Source organism: Crinia signifera, chromosome 5 (genome assembly GCF_055691185.1).
Source record: "Crinia signifera chromosome 5, ASM5569118v1, whole genome shotgun sequence".
In the NCBI taxonomy this organism is placed as follows: Eukaryota; Metazoa; Chordata; class Amphibia; order Anura; family Myobatrachidae; genus Crinia; species Crinia signifera.
Genome location: NC_139221.1, coordinates 113,651,073 through 113,670,424, shown reverse-complemented (window position 1 = coordinate 113,670,424; position 19,352 = coordinate 113,651,073). Strand labels below are relative to the sequence as shown.

The 19,352-nt window shown below is 42.3% G+C and overlaps 1 protein-coding gene across 5 annotated transcripts in view; it reads right to left on the bottom strand.

Annotated features, from left to right (window-relative positions):
- Positions 1-353: 353 nt before the first annotated feature.
- KIF13A (kinesin family member 13A) overlaps positions 354-19,352 on the bottom strand; it is a 217,877-nt gene continuing 198,878 nt past the window's right edge. For 3 of the 5 annotated variants that reach the window (XM_083187859.1, XM_083187860.1, XM_083187861.1), the window contains 7 exons: positions 18,471-18,548; positions 18,238-18,285; positions 16,103-16,211; positions 14,835-14,986; positions 8,581-8,685; positions 5,111-6,158; positions 354-2,060 (listed from right to left, as the gene is read on the bottom strand). In XM_083187859.1, coding sequence (XP_083043985.1) covers positions 1,777-2,060; positions 5,111-6,158; positions 8,581-8,685; positions 14,835-14,986; positions 16,103-16,211; positions 18,238-18,285; positions 18,471-18,548 — 1,824 coding nt within the window. In that variant the 3' untranslated portion in view covers positions 354-1,776. The remainder of the gene's footprint in view (positions 2,061-5,110; positions 6,159-8,580; positions 8,686-14,834; positions 14,987-16,102; positions 16,212-18,237; positions 18,286-18,470; positions 18,549-19,352) is intronic. The other 2 variants (XM_083187862.1, XM_083187863.1) reach the window with 1 other exon arrangement.

Below are 19,352 nucleotides of genomic sequence, written 5' to 3'. Positions count from 1 at the left end.
CCTGCACCACCATTGCCATTGGACTATTCTGAGTGCCGTTTTGAAAAAACCTTTTTATATATATATATATATATATATATATATATATAGTACGAGGTCCGGCACTCCTCACTTGTCCCTGCTCCACTGAGTATCTTGGCCTGGGTGCCCGCTGCTCGCTGGCTGTACCAGCGCTTGTAAATAGTAGTGAAATAAAGCGTCACTCCAGGTACTAGTACAATAACAGTTTACTGTTCGTCTACAGTGTTTCAGGCCAGAGCCCGTCTTCAGGACATAAATTGTCCTGAAGACGGGCTCTGGCCCGAAACACTGTAGACGAACAGTAAACTGTTATTGTACTAGTACCTGGAGTGACGCTTTATTTCACTACTATATATATATATATATATATATATATATATATATATTCCCCTTTCAAAGCATTAGCAGCTTCTTTTTCCTAATGACTTAATACAGAAGATCAGCTACACTGAGAATGATGACTACAGATGTATGATACAATCTTTATAGCATATGTTCCCTACTTTATCAGTGTATAAAAGGGTTACTTTACAGCTGCTTCTAGTGACCAAAAGAGAATTGAAGAATAGCGCCTAGAAAATCTTTGTCTCCACCTGAGAATTTCATTAAATATACGGGTCCTTTTTCAGTGTGAAAGGGTCGACCTGGATCTTAAACTTCAGGTCCCTGACCCTGCAACAGACCAGGGTAGGAGATCCTGAGTTTAAGATCCGGATCGACCTTTTCACAGAGGAGAAAACCCTGTTTAGGGGAGCACATCTCTGGGTCTAAATTTAAGACCCAGAGATTTGCTCTCCTGTGTGAAGGGGGGTCTGACAGCGGCGGACGAATAAACAAAACTGTTTAAACAGCCAGGTAATTACCAGGATATTCGTCCGCCGCTGTCTGAAAGCGTTATAGGTTATCCTGCTGAGTTGCATTATATACTGCATTATACACACTGATGCACACCACAGTTTCCCACACTAAAAAAGAGGTAGGCTAGAAGTACGTATAGGTACTTTATCTAAGGCAGTATAACAACATCTACCAGAGCTGTGAAGAAATGAAAAAACAAAATAAAGCAACATTTTTAGTAATTCCATTCATATGGGCACCCCAATTAAAAACATTCATTGAAGTATTTCTGGTTAATGTGGACACGTTACCTATACATAGTGCAGGTAACCTTTATTAGGCATTAAATCAATATTTAACCTAATTAGTTCACCAGAAACATTACTTATAATCTCTCCCAGAATACCCTAGGAATAGCGGATAACCTCCTGGATTGTACTGTACACCATGATTATAATCTCTCCCAGAATGCCCTAGGAATAGCGGATAACCTCCTGGATTGTACTGTACACCATGATTAGGAAACAGGTACACTTTATCACAGGTTCTTTGGTAAATAAGAAACCATATCCAGTGGCTTTTTCCCAGTTATGTATATTCAGTTTATTTTATTTTTTTAGGAATAAAAGGTTTTTGGATCTTCTAATTAAAATATAACCCACTGTGATCATTTAAGAACAAGCCTGTATCAGTCATTTATCTACATTGTAACTTTTAGTTCTGCTTTTACTGAGCAGCAACCAACCTGCCTACAAGGCAGACAAACTAATTAAGAAACCTTTGTAAAAATGGTTAAACCAACATTCGGAACATTTCACAAGAATTAAAACTGTACAACTGTACAAAAATAGTTTCTTCTTTTAACAATCCATATGCGTTTATACACAAGTGATGTGAAGTAAGTGCAAATACTGCATTTTAGTTAATCCAGGATTTCCTGTTCTCTTGCTTCCTAGAAAAGGCCGATGCTGCTTCATTCCCAGCTGGATAGTGTGCTTTCTCCCTGGTCTTAGGTGCTGGGGATCCTTTCAAGGCAACAATTTTCCGCTTCTCTGTGTTACAAGTCTGAGCCTGCAAAGTGCTGTTACCCTCTCTCCTTGTAGAGCCAAGTGCTTTAGTTAGCCGATTGGGTCGGACAAATACTCCGTATTTGGGTTTGCAGCGAAAATATTCTTTGCCTTTAACCGTGCCATCATGTTTGCCTTAGACAAAAAAGGAATTGGATGATTATATGTTTAGTTGTCAGCACATACACATTTTATATTCATTATAAAGCAATGTGTTTTTGTTCTTATAGCTAAGGCGGTGGTCAACAATATTGATCTTAAAATAAACTGGGAGTTTATACCATGCACATATGGGACACAGTATTTAATTATCGGAAAGCATGTAAAATGGGGATAAAACCTCTCCTTAATATGCTTTACCAATGACTAAATTCATAATACTTTAAGTACAGAGGCATGTTCTATTAATCTCCATATGCCCGAGGACATTTACTTTTTTCTAACGTACAATTGATATCCCTATTTTATATGCTTTCTGATAAATACTGTATGTGCACGGCATCGAGTTTCAGTTTATTTTTAAGATCACTATTGTTGACCACCGCCAGGCGCAGCTGTTATATTTCCGTTTCTGTTATATTCTTTGCAGCATGCCATCAGTTGCTACTTAAGCTGCAGCAGGGTGGTGTCCGATATATTATTGATAAAACCAATACTTCCATCCAGTCTCCAGCACCATGCGTTATATATAAAAATGTTCAGCCCATCAGTAATGCCAGTGGCTGAAAGCCACCCTACAGGTTTCATGCTGGTGCTGTGGGGCGGCAACAATGCTTCCCCCAGGGCTCTGTGCAATACACTGTATGCACACCTCCTAATTTTCATGTATATGTATGGTAGTTGCCCGTGAAAGGAGCCTTTGCGGTCGATCCTATTACCTGCGGATGATTCGCGAGTGTGAATCATCACGACACCAGGCGCACATTATGGAGGGCTTAATTTGCTTAAAAGTGCTCGCACCTCCATAGGGGTGCAAGCACTTTTAAGTGAATTCGGCCCTGCGAAGGGTGCGAGATAGGCTTAATTTGGGTGCCGTGTTCAGCGTTTAAATGGCATCCGAACAGCAACTCGCACCCTTTGGCGATAATAGGATCGACCCCTCTCAGCATCAGACACTGAATCAGGCCCTATGCATGCAGTTGAACAAGGGAATTCTTTCTTTCATATACGGATTTAAAACATTTAAATATCTATACATTGCAAGAATTTGGGTTAATCTTTCATTTTCACCACTTTGTATTACTCTAAATAAGGATATGTAGCAGCATTTATAAAATTAAATAAATGACTGCCATAACCTTTGGTAAATACACAGATTGAGAAGCTTTTAGCCATGCAATCTTAATCTTCCTAGGAAGATGAAACCCAAAAGCATGAAAACCAAGACAAGGTACAGTGCCTACAAAGGTATAACAAACCAGAGCTGTCAGAAATTTGTAGGCCCTGGGAAAAGCAAAATACTGGGGCCCCTATCTACCCATTCACAGGAATAAATGTAAATCATAACTTGCTCCTGCAGTCCCGCCCAGTCTCCCGCCATGCAGTGAATGGCTGTCAACACTCTGATGGAAGTATAGATCCTGCCATCCACTGAAGACTGGGAGGCAGGTAGAGAATGTTTCATGGATATATGATTCTGTGTAATTCACAAATTTGAGCAGCCAGGCAGCATTCTCTACCTGCCTCCCAATCCGTTCTGGAGGCACCAGCCTAAAGGAAAGATGCTCTAGGTCTAGACTGCCCCTGCTCAAAGGTATCTACATTTGTGGGGCCTTGGGCAGGTGCTCAGTGTGCCTATATGTTACAATGTCTCTGCCTCAGAGAAATGTGAGATGTGACTCAAGTCGTGCCAAATAGCTGCACTTGGCTCCCCGGGTGTGGTACAGGGGTCCCACAGTCGGGATCCCGACAGTCATTAGCCCGACGTCGGGACCCCCAGACAGCATGGTGATTGCAAGCCACGCTGCGGGCACGGTGGCTTGCTATGCGAGCCACCTATTCTATTCTCCCTCTATGGGGGTCGAAAATAGCAGGTTGCCGCCAGGAACCCAGCTGTCTGTGTTTTGACAATCAGGATCCTGACGTCGGGTAAATGCCTGTCGAGATCCTGACTGTCGGGACCCTGTCCGGCACCCTGTCCGGCACCCGGCTCCCCTGGGGCCAGATGTACCAAGCTATGAAAAGTCAGTGGAAAGTGATAAACTACCAACCAATCAACTCCAAACTGTCATTTTTCAAATCCATCTGGTAACGTTGCAGCTAGAAGCCGATTAACTGCTACTTTATCACTCTCCACTTTACTTCACTTTTCAAGACTTAGTACATTTGGCCCCAGTTCGTTTGCAACCCGGCTGTGCCAAGCGTCTTATTTGCTGATTTGTGCATCTTATTTTCATAAGTAATACAAGTGGAAAGTGACAAAACCACATTGCTAGCATTCACTGGCCACTGGTGCTCATGGCATTTGTACACCTGTGTGTGGCTGAGTCTGAATCTAATAACAACGTCTCAATATAAACACCATCAGCTTTTCCTCACACCAAGTTCTGTTGTGCTACATGTGGGTCTTTATACATTATACCAACTCCTGTGTATGGTGACACTGGGGGAAATTTACTAAGATGTGAATTCTACTTCACATGTGATGTTGCTATGGGCAACCAATCAGATCCTGTCTACTATCTTCTAGAGCAGGGCTGGGCAATTGCGGCCCTCCATATGTTAAGGAACTACACATCCCAGGATGCTTTGCATTAGTTTTGCTATGTGGCCATGCTGAAACTGATGCAAGGCATGCTGGGATGTGTAGTTCCTCAACATCTGGAGGGCCGCAATTGCCCAGCCCTGTTCTAGAGGGTGCAAAATAAATAAGAAGTTTTCTGATTGGTTGCCAATAGCAACATCACATGTGAAGTCGAATTCACATCTTAGTAAATTTCCCCAGCTGTGTCTTTAAATTCCCCTGATTGAGCTGTGACTGAGGGAACAATGACCATTGCAGATTCCTGTATAGCAGCATAAATGGGATGGATATATATTTTGTCAGCTTGTATTTGTTTGCACTGTATAGTAACAGTATTTCTGCACTATTCTAGTGCAAAGCCAAATCAATAGGTCCATGCCCTGTTACATCCTGACTCTTATGTTCTCTGGGATAGACAGATAAGTAGATTGATGCTAATTACCTATCTGAACATGGAGTTCAACACCAACCCATACTCCACGTGAAAAATCCACGGTACCAATATATCTCACAGTTCCAAACTTGTTATCACCAATGCATACGCTATCACCCAGGGAAAGAAGACACAATGAAGAATGGGAAGAATGGTCTTCGCAATTGTCTGCAAGATGTAGATGGCTCCTTGCAAGCAAACTACTATCAGAAGAGCAGGTTTGAGAACTGCACAAGTTAGAGTTTCCGGAGTTTTGTTCCAGAAGGTTCTGCTCAGATGCATCATATGGGAGCTCTGATATAGCACAGCCAAAACCTATAAATTCGATTCCATCACTTTCCCCATTAGATGGGCAAACAGGAGGGTCTTCATGGTGCTCAAAGTCTTTCCCATCTTCAACCCCCATGAATTCAGTGAATGCATGATCCCCCATGAATTCAGTGAATGAATGATCTTCCAAAATATCACATGTTTGTTCCACAGCAACTTCAAAGGGCAAAGATCTCACAGAGTTTCCTTTGTTACTGTCCACAGAAGAAGAAGACACACTTCTACACATTACAGCAGCAGTATTCTCGGTATTACAATGCGGCACTTTATCTAAGGCACTGTTTTCTGTGGAGGATGATGGGCTGGATGGAATTTCTATACACTTGTGGTCTTTGAACTCTTTCTGTTTGTAAGATTTGCAATTTTGTAAATATTGCTGTCCTGTTGTTTCTTGAATTTCAAAGTCCCTTGCGTGAGCGGCTAACTGATCCATACTTTCACTAGAGGCAACCACAATGTCCGACAATGTAGCGTTAGAAGCACTGTGGGAAACATAGCCACTCGTAACACTGCTGGTGGTGGGGCTCCGCGAAACGTCCTTATCCAGAAAATGGGAGAAGACTAAGTCAGTTTTAGAGGTTGTCCAGTCCCTGCTGTCCAGACTAGCGTTGTAAATGGTGAAGTCTGCAAACTCCTCTGGTATATAAGGCTTGAAAGTGTGGACATTGGAAGAACACACTTCTTTTCTTATGGCTCCTTCAAATTCAAGGTCTTCTTCTTCAGAATCCTAAAATAGAAATGGACACAGTCAAGAGAACATTTGACTATAAATAATTTTATTTGTTGAGGAATTAATATTTTATTCACTTATAATGCCTCTTTTATACAGATTTTTTTTTATATTTACATTTTTAAATTTAAATATAAAAATATTAACGTCTAATCTGCTGGATTCCCTTCCCTCGTCTTCCCTCTCCTGCGCTCTCCCCACTTGTGTCTGTCTGGTTTGTCTTCCCCTTTAGATTGTTGTCTTTCCTTAATACGAAATTTGGTCAGCCTGATGTTTGTATATGTCATTTAGACACTTTAGTACCCAATGATACAGTACTGTCATAGTATCGTTGTTTTGAAGGTAATTGTGGTATCCTATGTTTTTATTTTGCTGATTTAATAAAAATTATTTGAAAAAAAAAATATTAACGTCCATCGTTTTATGGGCATTCCCCTGGGAACGCAGGCAGTTCAATGCCTGCACAGGGTGGACAGCTGACGACACTTGATGTCAGCGCCCGCCCTGTCTTCGGTGATCAGCGGTGGAAATAGAAGTCAGTTTAGACTGACTTATTTCTGATGGGAAGAGAAACCATTCAACCATCGAATGATTTCTCTTCCCTATGCCTGCATGCGAGGGGACATGTTTTCATACACATCCCCTTGCATGCTAGCAAGGGGATGCGGGCGGAGCAGGATGGCTGGGCGTTCAACGGGCGGAGCTGACCTGTTTGGTAGGCTGCGAGTGTACACAGCGTAGCAAACCGGTCTGAATCAGGCCCACAGGCATATACAGTGCTTGCATCCGGATTAAGATTAAAATGTACCTGTTGCTTGCACTGGGCACTGGAAATCAAAACCCAGACTGAGCAGTCATTAGAATGCTGTATAACATTACACTTTAGTGTTGTAGAAAAGCTGCTTGTTCACAATGGTCTACAAGCACAAAATCAGTGCAATGTCTACAACTTTGTGTGGTTTATTTGCTGGTCCCACATATATCTGTATACCCGTTTCCAAAATAGGTATGCATCCACAAACGTGGGTAATCAGGTACAAAATAAAATACAAAGTTATTATTATTATATTTATGACTGTGGAATGATAATGCCCTCTGCTGTATTAGTATAGTTTGTTATATAATTTACACTGTCAATGTTGTTTGGTACGTAATCTACTAAAGGTTCGTTAATAGTATAAGTGACATACTGTAGTTAGTTTTCGTGATTTGCAGGTATTCCTACTTACTGTAATGATCACAGGTAGTTTGTTACCATACAAATATTTAAATGTATTAAAATGAGCGAGTTCAAGCAATAAAGAGTGAAGCTGCCCATAGCAACCAATCAGATTCAAGATAACATTTATCAATTGCACTCTAGAAAATGAAAGAGTAGATGTTTGGTTGATAAGGGAGATTTCTATACTAGCCTACTATATGATACTGTACAACAAAACTTATATGAAAGAGCACATTAAAATGAAAGTAAAAATCTATATGTATATACTACAGGATCCACTGAAATTAATGGGAAAAGTTTCAAGAATATTAAACATGGCTGATGAATTAACCATTTGTGAAACCCACTGATTCTTACATTGGAGATTTGATTTTCAGCGGTTTAAGACAGACTATAAAAAGTTTCAAAATCAAACTTTAGCTCTTCCCCCTTAGTCTTTAATAACATGCGAACCTACTAGGAAAATCAGTAAATGTGTTAATAGAGACTATGGGCCCTATTCAGACCTGATAGTACAGCTGCAAATTTGCATGGCATCCGATTATCGATAGACTGCGCAAGCTTGAGGCCGTGCTGCGGTGAAATCCTGCTACCTTTTCTATTTACACGCCGTTCGCAACGTGATTAACGGGTAGTAGCAATCTAGGTGTGGAAACTGGCCCTTTAGTGGGGTTGCTAAGAAAAATGCAGGCATGCCAAGGAAAACACTGGGAGTATCCGGGAAACCGCTAGGCGTGACTGAGCGTTTTAGGAAAGGGTGAGTGACGTCAGCTTCAGGCCGGATATGCCTTTTTCTATCGCACCGCCGATAAAGTCCAGGGCTATGCGACGCCTGTGATGAATTGTGGCCAATGCAGAAATCAATCTATGGCGAGCCTATTATGATGGATTTTGGACATATTCGCACGGCTGCAAATGGGTGCGTAGGTGTACACATCCGTTCGCAGTGAGCACATTCATTCGCAAGGCGGGATTTCACTCTAGCGGGGCTGCATCTTAACTGAACGCTGCCCGTGTGTCTCAATAGGGCCCTGTATTTTGCCCTGCTGCCTATGACTAAGAATATACAACATATGAAAGTGATAATATGGGAATACATAAAACATGCTCTAACAATATGTATTTCAATAAACAATTTCTCCACATCTTACATGCTATTTGTGAACCTGCCATGAACTATAATAAAAACACACTTACAATGGCATCTTCATGAATATTATTGGTTTCTACTGGCATGCAGCTGGCATTAGGCTCAGAGGATACAGCAGTGCTAGTGTTATTTGTCATGGGTGAAGGCATGCTCTGCAAAGGTTAAGACACATAATACATTAAATAAAACAGACAATGGCAGGGAAGGACCCGTGCAAAGGAAATAGAAAACAAATCATGATTTTTATACATATGTTAAATAACTTTCTCTGAAGCTATTGGAGGACACTGCACCATGTGTTATAGAAGCTCTTTCTAGGAATTTGGCACAAAAAAAAAAAAAAAATCTTTAGTCTTTAAAAGTCTTTGCTCCTTTTATTCTATATTCTCATCCAGCAGTGAAATCAGTTATTTGTCTAACCAGCCCCACCAGGCAGATCCAAAGAGGAACTTAACCAAGAGACAGAAGCATCATCAATGAGTTAAACTGATCTCTTAACATCACTGCAAATTGAGAGTTTTTGTATAATGCGGAAAAGAAAAAAACACACAATCCTCCCTTGGGAGTGATGGTGGCGCTTGACACGGTAGGTTTCACTAGCTGCTGCTAAATAGGGGTAGTCAATCCCTAAAAGACTGAAAACATGGGACAAAAGAATAGATATAGCAGCGCTGGATATAATTAGTTTTATTTGTAAAATCAGTCCAATTGGTACACAGTATTTTTACCAAATTATATCCAGTGCTGCTACAGTATATCTATCCTTTTGTTCCATGTTTTTGTATAATGCATCTGCACAGAACTTGGTTGGATCTCCTTTTCTATGAAAAAGGGAGATGGAAGGACGGGGTGGGGCATGAACTATGTGGTATACTTCTGTCATGGGATTTTCATGGGATTCTGTGGTATACTTCTGTCATGGGATTTTCATGGGATTCTGTGGTATACTTCTGTCATGGGATTTTCATGGGATTCTGTGACTGGAGGCTGCTTTCCACTCTGGTTCAGCAGTAATTAAGCAGCACCTGCCCTGACTAACAGCTCTCAAGGCTACTATTTCACAGCTGCCTAAATCAACACCGTCTCCTTTTGGTTGTTTACATGATATCATTGTAGCAGCAAATTGGGTGTTACAAAAAAAAAAAGTGCATCCACTGCCTTGTCGATGTTAAGTTGTGTACACATGCGGCGATTCTCCCAGGCGATTTTGAAAAGATAGTTAAAATCCCTTAGACGTTTTGACAGCATCACCCTGTATACACAGCAGGTGATAGCGATGTGCAGCCCTGCTATCGCCCTGCCAAATAGACCATCTCAGGCAAGAAAATTGTGACTAGACGCCACCTGCACAGTGTATTTGGACAGGCTCCTGAAGCTGGCAGGATGAAGTTAGCCATCTCTCTGAAGGTTTAGCCGTGTGTATACTCCTTTACATTTTAACTGAACTAGCTCCTGTCCTTTCTTTTACTGAGGATATTGTGATTCTGTGTGTTGGTTTACATTGGTTGAATGCATTGCCTGCATATGATCAGTGTAAGGGTGGTTTCACACGCTGCGACTGACACCGGCTGGCAAAACTCCGCACGGCCGTGCTGTGCACAGTAGTAAACAAAGGACAGGAGTGTGTCCATTTACACGGGATAGCCGCCGGCTGTTACCACTGGAAAGGACGGCTGTGGCCATCCCAACCATTGTAAACTCCTGTGTACGGCACGGCTTCTTGGCCGTGTGGGGTGTCGCCACCCGGCGGCTGACAGTGTGTGTGAAAGGGGCCTAATTCTCCTGCCTTCTATTTTCTAGAAGGTGCTAATGGCCTGATTCTGGTTCATGTGCAAAATTCTCTCTCTAATGGACAAAACCATGTGCACTGCAGGGGGGAAGATGTAACATGTGCATAAGTAGTTGAAGCTGATTTCTATGGGCAACATCCCCATCCAATAGAACTCCCAGTAAATGTACCCCTCACAGTCTAGGTTTTAGTTATATCCATATTTGAACACAGTTGACTTAATTAGTACCTCAGTTATATTGAAAAAAAAAGTTGTATTGAAGCCTCGATATCACTAAATGCTGCACTGCTTGTGTGCCTATAGACCAGGGATGGGGAACCTTCGGCCCTCCAGCTGTTGTTGAACTACACATCCCAGCATGCTTTGCAACAGTTTTAGCATGGCCAAATAGCAAAACTGTAGCAGGGCATGCTGGGATGTGTAGTTCAACAACATCTGGCGGCCCAAAGGTTCCCCATCCCTGCTGTACGCCAAGGCTGGAAATGTCTACTGAGATCAAGTCTGGGCTTTCCTAATACAGTGTTCTGGGAAAGACTACTGTCACTGGAGAAACATATTGCACAGTAGATCTGGGCATGGCTTATCTGCCAATGAGCATAAGGTATATAACACTATGTGGCCATCTACTAATTATCACATTTGCAATGCAATCCTGGGTGCTAATATTGCACATAGATCGCATTGCATAGTACAATCATATCAGGTGAATATATCACCCGCAGGGACTTAAGCACTGAAAGGAGCACAATCCTGCCATGTGAGGGTCACTGGGGCTTCTTTACTTGTGCGGTAATCGAGATCCGCCAACCGGTGGAAGGTTCCTGGGAAACACTGCTGGAACTACATTCCACAATGTGTAGCCAACAGGCAGTGGGAGCCAACATTAGGAATGCTTTGCAATTCCGATATTGGTAAATTGGGCAAAATTGCATCCTCCATAGATACTTATGGGGGCAGCGGCTGTCAGCGGCAATGGAGAGATCGCAGCAGGCATGAAAAATACAAGTATTTCTGGAGATATAGCCACAGATATTGTTTGATAAAAAGGGCCCCTATATGAAAAAATGGAACTACCCTGACTTTTGTGTGTATCATGTGACTCGCATGAGCCTGTATCTAAAGCTCTGTGCAATTTTTGAGTTTTTGTATTGGAAAGGCCTGTTTATACAAAATCTCTTGTATCGGGTTGGTGAAGTGATGACAGTTGTAATGGCCAGTGTAAAATCAATGGGTAGCACAGCTGTCCACTTGCAGGCACAAGAATCTCAATTAAGCATAAGATAGTAAATCTGGCTTCTGCAACTGCCGGAGTGAGAGTCAGAATGAACCCCTGTGTGACATTTTAGAGAGGATTGTGGAGAAGTTGTTATACAGGCCCTTAAACAGCTAAGCACTAAGCCCACACTGGCTTGTCTTATGGTGTCCCCAAGCGATGGGGTAAAATGTTAGATAAGAGGAGACTTGGTGTTGTTGTTATTGTTATTTTTGTTATTACTGTTTTTACTAGTACTATTTACTGATTATTTTATTGATTTTCATTATTCGTAATTGCTGTTTAGTAGTGCTCTCGCAATCAAATTCCTATAGGAGTTAACTCCTCCTTCTTGACATTTATTTCTTTGGTACTCTTTACTTAGCACGGCGCCACCGATCAAAATCGTGGTCATCGCGGGTAAAAATCGCGGTGATCGCGGTCATCGCGGGCATCGCGGGTAAAATTGGATGGTCGCGATGCCCGCGATGACCGCGATCACCGCGATTTTCCCATAGGGAACAATGTTAAAAAAGGCTGATTGACCGCGATTTCACTGTTAAATGGCTCAATTGACCCGATTTGGCCATATTAACCCTGAATTAGGCCCAATTAACCCTTAAATGTCCCCAAAAATTTTTAACGCCACCCCACGATCCACGCCAACCCGAAGCGTGGCGAGCGCAGCGAGCCCGCGAGGGGCGGCGGTACGCGTCCTCCGACCTTTTCATGCCCTACTATCCACGTCGGCGTGGTGTGAGAATATAATAGTGTGGCGAGCGCAGCGAGCCACCGAGCCCGAAGCGTGGCGAGCGCAGCGAGCCCCGCGAGGGGACGCGGATACCTTCACAGGTAGACGCGTCCCCTCGCGGGCTTCACAGGTGTCCGGGTCGCCACGGACACCTGTGAAGCCCGCGAGGGGACGCGTCTACCTGTGAAGGTATCCGCGTCCCCTCGCGGGGCTCGCTGCGCTCGCCACGCTTCGGGCTCGGTGGCTCGCTGCGCTCGCCACACTATTATATTCTCACACCACGCCGACGTGGATAGTAGGGCATGAAAAGGTCGGAGGACGCGTACCGCCGCCCCTCGCGGGCTCGCTGCGCTCGCCACTCTTCGGGTTGGCGTGGATCGTGGGGTGGCGTTAAAAATTTGGGAGGACAATTAAGGGTTAATGGGCTCTGTGGCCCATTTAACATTGATTGCTATGGCCAAATCGGGTTGATTGAGCCATTTAACACTAAAATCGGGTCCATCGCGACTTTTAACATTGTTCCCTATGGGAAATCGTGAGCATCGCGTCGCGGGCATCGCGGGTGCATTTATGGCCGGCCGCGACGCGACCGACACGATTTCCCTGTTTAACATTGGTTTCAATGGGAAATCGCGGGCATCGCGTCGGTCGCGTCGCGGCCATACATTAATGTACCCGCGATGCCCGCGACGGGCGCCGCACTAAGTAAAGAGTACCATTTCTTTATTACTGTTTGACAGCAGCAGTCACTTTATTTAATTTTTTCTTGATCGTTATATATTGTTGGAACATATTGTTAAATGGTGGATTGTTCCTCAATCATAATGTATTATGCTCTTATGTTCTGTATTTATTATTATCTGATTTTTGAGGTCCAATAAAATATATTTCGATAAAAAGAAAAGAGTACACTTAATTGCTTAAAGTTATTTTAAGTGCCAACATCCTAAAGTAGGTTCTATGCTTCATAGTTACGCCTTCATTTGGATGATAGAGAAAATAAAACATGTAAAAAACAAAATGTGAACTAAACATGCACATAAAAAAATGGGCAAATGCAAAACATGCAACATAAAGAAAACATATCAGTGATGGCGTGGAAACATGCATCATGTATCATACAGTACATTACAGTGGAACATGTGTCTATTACGCACACAAAAGGCACTGCCTGGAATATGAAACACACCTGCTCTTTGGATACAACTTTATCACTACTACGATAGCATATCCCAGTCATAATCCAGAGCAACAACATAAAACTACTCTGCATGATGAAGAGCAAAAAGTAACATTGCAGGAAGAATAAATAACATAAATGTAAGTTGTTATATGGAGAGAAATGCCTATAAAACACCTGAATAGCCTGGATAAGCATAAAACCAGAAATTGGCCCTCTTGTGCACTAGTCTCCTACACCTGGTAGAAGCAGCACTATTATGAGCAGATTTAATATCCATGTGCAGTAAAGCAGCGTATGAATTACCAATGACATATCAAGGGGATGTGGTCAGAATCGTAACAATCAGAATACAGACAGCAGGATCCCGGTGGTCATCATCCCGCTGCTAAACGTATGGGGGTTAGGGTTAGGTAGTGTGGAGGGGGAGGGGGAAGTTTAGAGTTAGGTTGCGGGGAAAGGGAGTGTTAGGCTTCAGGTACAGGAGGGTGGGTTAGGGTTCAAATACTTACCAGGATCCATTGAGATTCTGACTGTCGGGCTGCCACTGTTGGGATCCGGTCAGGATTTAGAACCCAACTCATAATCAATGATACTATTGAAGCATTACTTTATTAATGTTCATTTTTCCTTAAAAGGTTGGTTATGTCAGGCCTCAAAATTGCACAGGGCATAGTAAGCAGGAAAACTTATTGCTGAACTCAAATATATACAGTACCCATAATATAATAAACACAATTTGCTCTGATTAATCACTGAATAAAAGACCAAATGTACACATGGCATATTTCCACTGCAACAAGTTAGATATGCATATATATCCTTATATGTATATGGATATATATGCATATCTAACTTGTTTCAGTGCATGTGTTGCAGCTGTTAAATAAATTTGGCATAGACTCAATAGAGAAACATCCTCTGTAGCAAGAAACAATAGCGGACTCATGCTTCCCTGACGATCTCCCGCATTTAATTGCGGATGAATCCATGCACCTGCCTGAATCAGTGCGTCAATAGCTGTGCACCAGTGCAAAAGTATTTGCTGCCCCATAGGATAACTTACACCGACCAAACTCAGTGTGAGACGGGCTCCATTGCCTGTTTACACCACACGCCAATGGTAATTCACATTCTTTTCCTAACATTCAATTCAACATTGGGAGCTGGACTGTCACAAAGGAAAATGAGACGTACACTTGTGGTTTATACCTGGGACCTCTTGCAACAATTGCTATGCTGATAAGCGGTCTCTACATATTATGAAGCAGGGTTGTATTGGCATTAATAATACATGCACAATGATGTCGTGCCTGTCCTGTATGTACCTCTTGGCTCAGCAGGGGCTGGTTTTCGACAGGAACCTTTCTTTTGTGTTCTTCCCTCAGAGGCATTAGTGGCTTAAAAAATTTTGGTGGCTGAGGAGAGAAAGTTTTGAATGGACTTCCCAGTAAGGCTTGTGGGCTCTCTGGTGGTCCAGCTAAAAAAGGAAACACATTTTTTCACTTACTGACACAGTACATGGACACTCTTGCTATAATCATATGATATAACTCTTGAGAAGACAAGAGGCATAGGGTATATTGCTTGCGGTACTTATGTAATATCTGGGCTCCCGATTTTCTTATGAGACCGCGTCTGCTCGCCACGCTTCAGGCACGGTGGCTCGCTGCGCTCGCCACACTATATAACATCAACTCCATGCGCAGTTGGATAGTGGGGGTATGAAAAAATGGGGTGCATTTAACATGGGAGCCCAGATAATACATAAGTACCTTGCTTGCAACATAAGGAATTTCACCTTTATTTACTTTTAAACACCACTCCTCTGATTCTGTAGACTATAGCTGAGTACACACTGAGCGATATGCTATCCGATCCGACTGGCTGGACTGACATGTCACTCACATCAGTGCACAATGGGAAGTGTGCCCAATATGTGTGTGCTTGCGGTCGCTTGTGACCCTATCAGGTTTGATGTATTGCATTTCCGACCGCTAGGCGGGCTCAACAGGGCAGCACATGTTGCTTGGCCTCCACTCAATGTTACGCCCTCTGATGGGGGAAATAGATCAGGAGCACATCTAGGCTTCTGGTACTTCCGACCTGGTCCATGCACCCCGTTTGCCTAGCAACCATCTGGTCATGGTACATAGGGTGTCTGATCACCCCAGCCTACATGCCTGTCTCATATATATCCCGTCCTTAGTGGTAAATCTAAAAGTGAAAAGTGGGGATGTTGCCCACAGCATCCAATCAATCAGATTCTAGCTATCATTTCCCTACTGAATCCTATAAAAAGATAGCTAGAATCTGATTGGTTGCTATGGGTAACATCCCCACTTTAATATTCTCATATAACAGAGCCAATGAGGACATATATTTCTCAGCCTCCCCTGATCTGGTCTTCTGGAGGAATGATCAGAGGCACACTATGCTTGCAAGCTGGTATGCATTGCTTCCTCCACATTAACCAAGAAACACTATACAGGTATTGATATTGGTATTGGTTGTTTTATACCAAGTTTATTTTAAAACATGAAAGAATAAAAAAATGATACTAGAGCAGATTACATAACAAGTAATTTGATCTCACCTCCCCCATTGTCCTTCCTTCTAGGAGAATCCATGAGCTGACTTCCATAGCCTGACGTATCCTTATAACTGGAGGAGTAATCCGACACGTCTAGCTGGCTTTCTGATCCCTATTGACAACATTGTATTGATCAAACTCTCACAAGGTAGATTCCCAGTGCAAACGCAATGGTTAGTTTGTATTGTATTTATAACTGTATTATATTGATCCTGTGCAAAATCCTCACTGCAGCACATACAACAGGGGCATGGGGGGAAGTCACTGGTGGACAAAGGGTTTAAATTGTCATTGCCACGGAGATTAAATGCAACAACAGCCAATCTAGCACCACAATTTGTACAAAAGTGCTCGATTCCCTACAGGGTAGCGAACACTTGTGTGAGATCTCACTGATTCGGCAGGGCAAATACATTTGCCCACAATAGAATCCCCCCAGTTAATCTAATTTGACTTAGATCTATCCTTTTTTCCAGCTAAAGCACTGTCAGGTTGGGTTTGGAGCATTTGGTCTACGACAACTAGGTCGACAAGCATTGGGTCGACATGGGTCTAGGTTGACATGGGTCTAGGTCGACAGGTCATTCGGTCGACACAAGCATTAAGTCGACATGGGCAAGTTCAACAGTCAGAAGGTCGACATGGGGTTTTTCAATACCAAATGTTGACAGAGTCGACATGGACACAGGTTAAAGTGCTATGCTCAGCACACTATTTTATTCTCCCACCATGCCCTAGTGGATGGTAGGGCATGAAATACCGCCAGTCGGCACATGCCGGCTTAAAAAACAGTGAAAAACCCCATGTCAACATTGCCCATGTTAACCTAATGCTTGTATTTACCTAAAGCAATGTCGACCTAGACCCATGTCGACCTTGACCCATGTTGACCTAGACCCATGTCAACCTAATGGTGTCGACTTAGTTGTTGTAGACTAAATGACCGTATTCCATTGGGTTTTACTTAGCGGCTTCCACTGGAGATCAGTACTTTCATATTTTGATTTTCCCGGACATGATGCATGTGATTTAGAAACGAATGAAGACCATTGTCCTTCCTCCTATGGAGAAATATATTAATCTAAGGCCGGAGTCACCATGACCTGAATTACGTGTACAGTATATGGAACTCTGAAACTACTTGAGATGAAAAGGAGGATTGTTCTAAGAAAAGGAATGGAATGACTCCATAAAAGATGCCACAAAAATGGAGACCACCAAGGCAGCGCCAAATCCCAAACTCTCCTATCTGTCTGGAACAGGTTAAGGGTTTTATTTAGTAATCAAATTCAAGGCTTTTCTCCAGTACTTTGTATCTGGAGAGAGCCTTTACTTTAGTTTCTCATTATTTAGAACAAAAAAGGTATGGGAAATCTCTAAAATCTTTGCCTTTTCTTTTCTCTAATAACAGAGATGAAAACCTCATAGGCTTCAATGAGGGCAGAGCACAGACTGTATTTAAAACAATTTAGAAAAGCATCACCACCTCAGGATGATGGTATGTGAACCCTAAGGAGAGATAAGCAGGAATAACTGTTCTCTTCCTGCTCCCTGCCATACTGCAATGCACCTCCTGGACACTTTGGCCTTGAGGTGCATGCGTACAGGTCACGTTGTCTTTTGCAAAGGCAGAAGGTGACAGAAGGCTCTGTTATCTCCTTCCCAGGAAAAGCCTTTATTGCTAGGTCTGTACTAGCTCCTAAAAAAAATGGAGATAAAAGGAAATCGAAAAGGTGTGATGTTAATATACTGCTTTTGGCTGTCCTTTTAAAATTCAACCATGAGGGGTTAGATACGAAATCCCGGCAGTCACAATCCCAGTGGTACGAATGCAGAAAGCAGAATTCCTATAGTTAAAATGAGCAGGGACCGCGGTAAGTAATTTAACCCTACCCTTACTCCTATCCCTAACCTACACCCCCCATAGTCTAATTCTAACAATCTCCTTCCATAGCCTAACAATAACCACCCCAACCCCGCCTGGCGCCAGCACTGTGAAGTCAACATACTCACTGTACACAAGTGTTAACCCCATGAACGGATACCTTCTTATACAATACTTAGACTGCACTGCATACATTTTATTCTTCCTGCTGTTATTATTAGTATTTGTCTACCTACCAAAGCCATCTAATTACCTTGTCATCCTCATCATAGCCAGACAGGTCCAGGCGACTAGATGACACCTACATATCAGAAACATGAGACCAGATGTACAATACTTAGAAATATGGTGAAGGTGCATGTTGTATAATGGTCATTGTAGCTTAGTTAAAAAATGATGTACACTAGCAAATCTCTTTACGTATAAATTATTAACTCTTTTCAAAGTAATTCCATAAACCTCAAAACATTAGCAGTCAATACTTACATTGTGCATGTTGGGGGTGCTGAGGCTCCTCCGAATGTGCTTAGTTTTGTTTGAAATTGCTTCCTTAACTGTGACCGCCTTAATAAAGATAGTTCAAAATACATGTAATTAGCCATTTTTTTAAATGAATGTTTAAAACGTAAAATATGATTCTCTCTATTTCATGTGTGTGTGTGTATATATATATATATATATATATATATATATATATATATATATATATATACAAATTTTCAAGGGTAAAGTGCTCAGGTGCCCTCAATGAACTTTCCAGTTCTAAATAATATAGTTGCAAGGAAGCGGCACTGACGAGTCTTTGTTTGAAGGAAATATGAACTTTATTCCAAATAAAGTTCATCATTCATCATATTTCCTTAGAACAAAGACCCGTGAGTGTCGCTTCCTTGCATCTTCAAACACTGAGGTATTTTTGGTTTAAGTTCTATCTACACAAGGATTTATTAGTTTACCATATACCATGTGAATATAAAGTAGAGATGTGCCGGTTCCGTTTTACGAGAATCTACCGGTTCCGTTTTACGAGAATCTACCGGTTCCATTTTACGAGAATCTACTCAGTTCTCACAGCAGGATCTTATTGGCTATCCAAAACATGTGACAGATGATAGCCAATCGGAAAAATCATAACTTGCGATGACACAAACTGGCCAATGCAGTTGTGGGTCTTTTTTCGAGTCTTCCTTAAAGACTAGTCCTGTTACATCAGAAAACCTTTTACCATAATGACTTTGTGCCAATGACTACAATGGTGTGGTCTTTAAAGTTTTGATACTTAAAAGGGTTCTATGATAGTGTTGCAGACACCATGCCTAGAGCCGGGAAACCTGTTTCTGCAACACATTATCACAGGTTCTGCAAAAT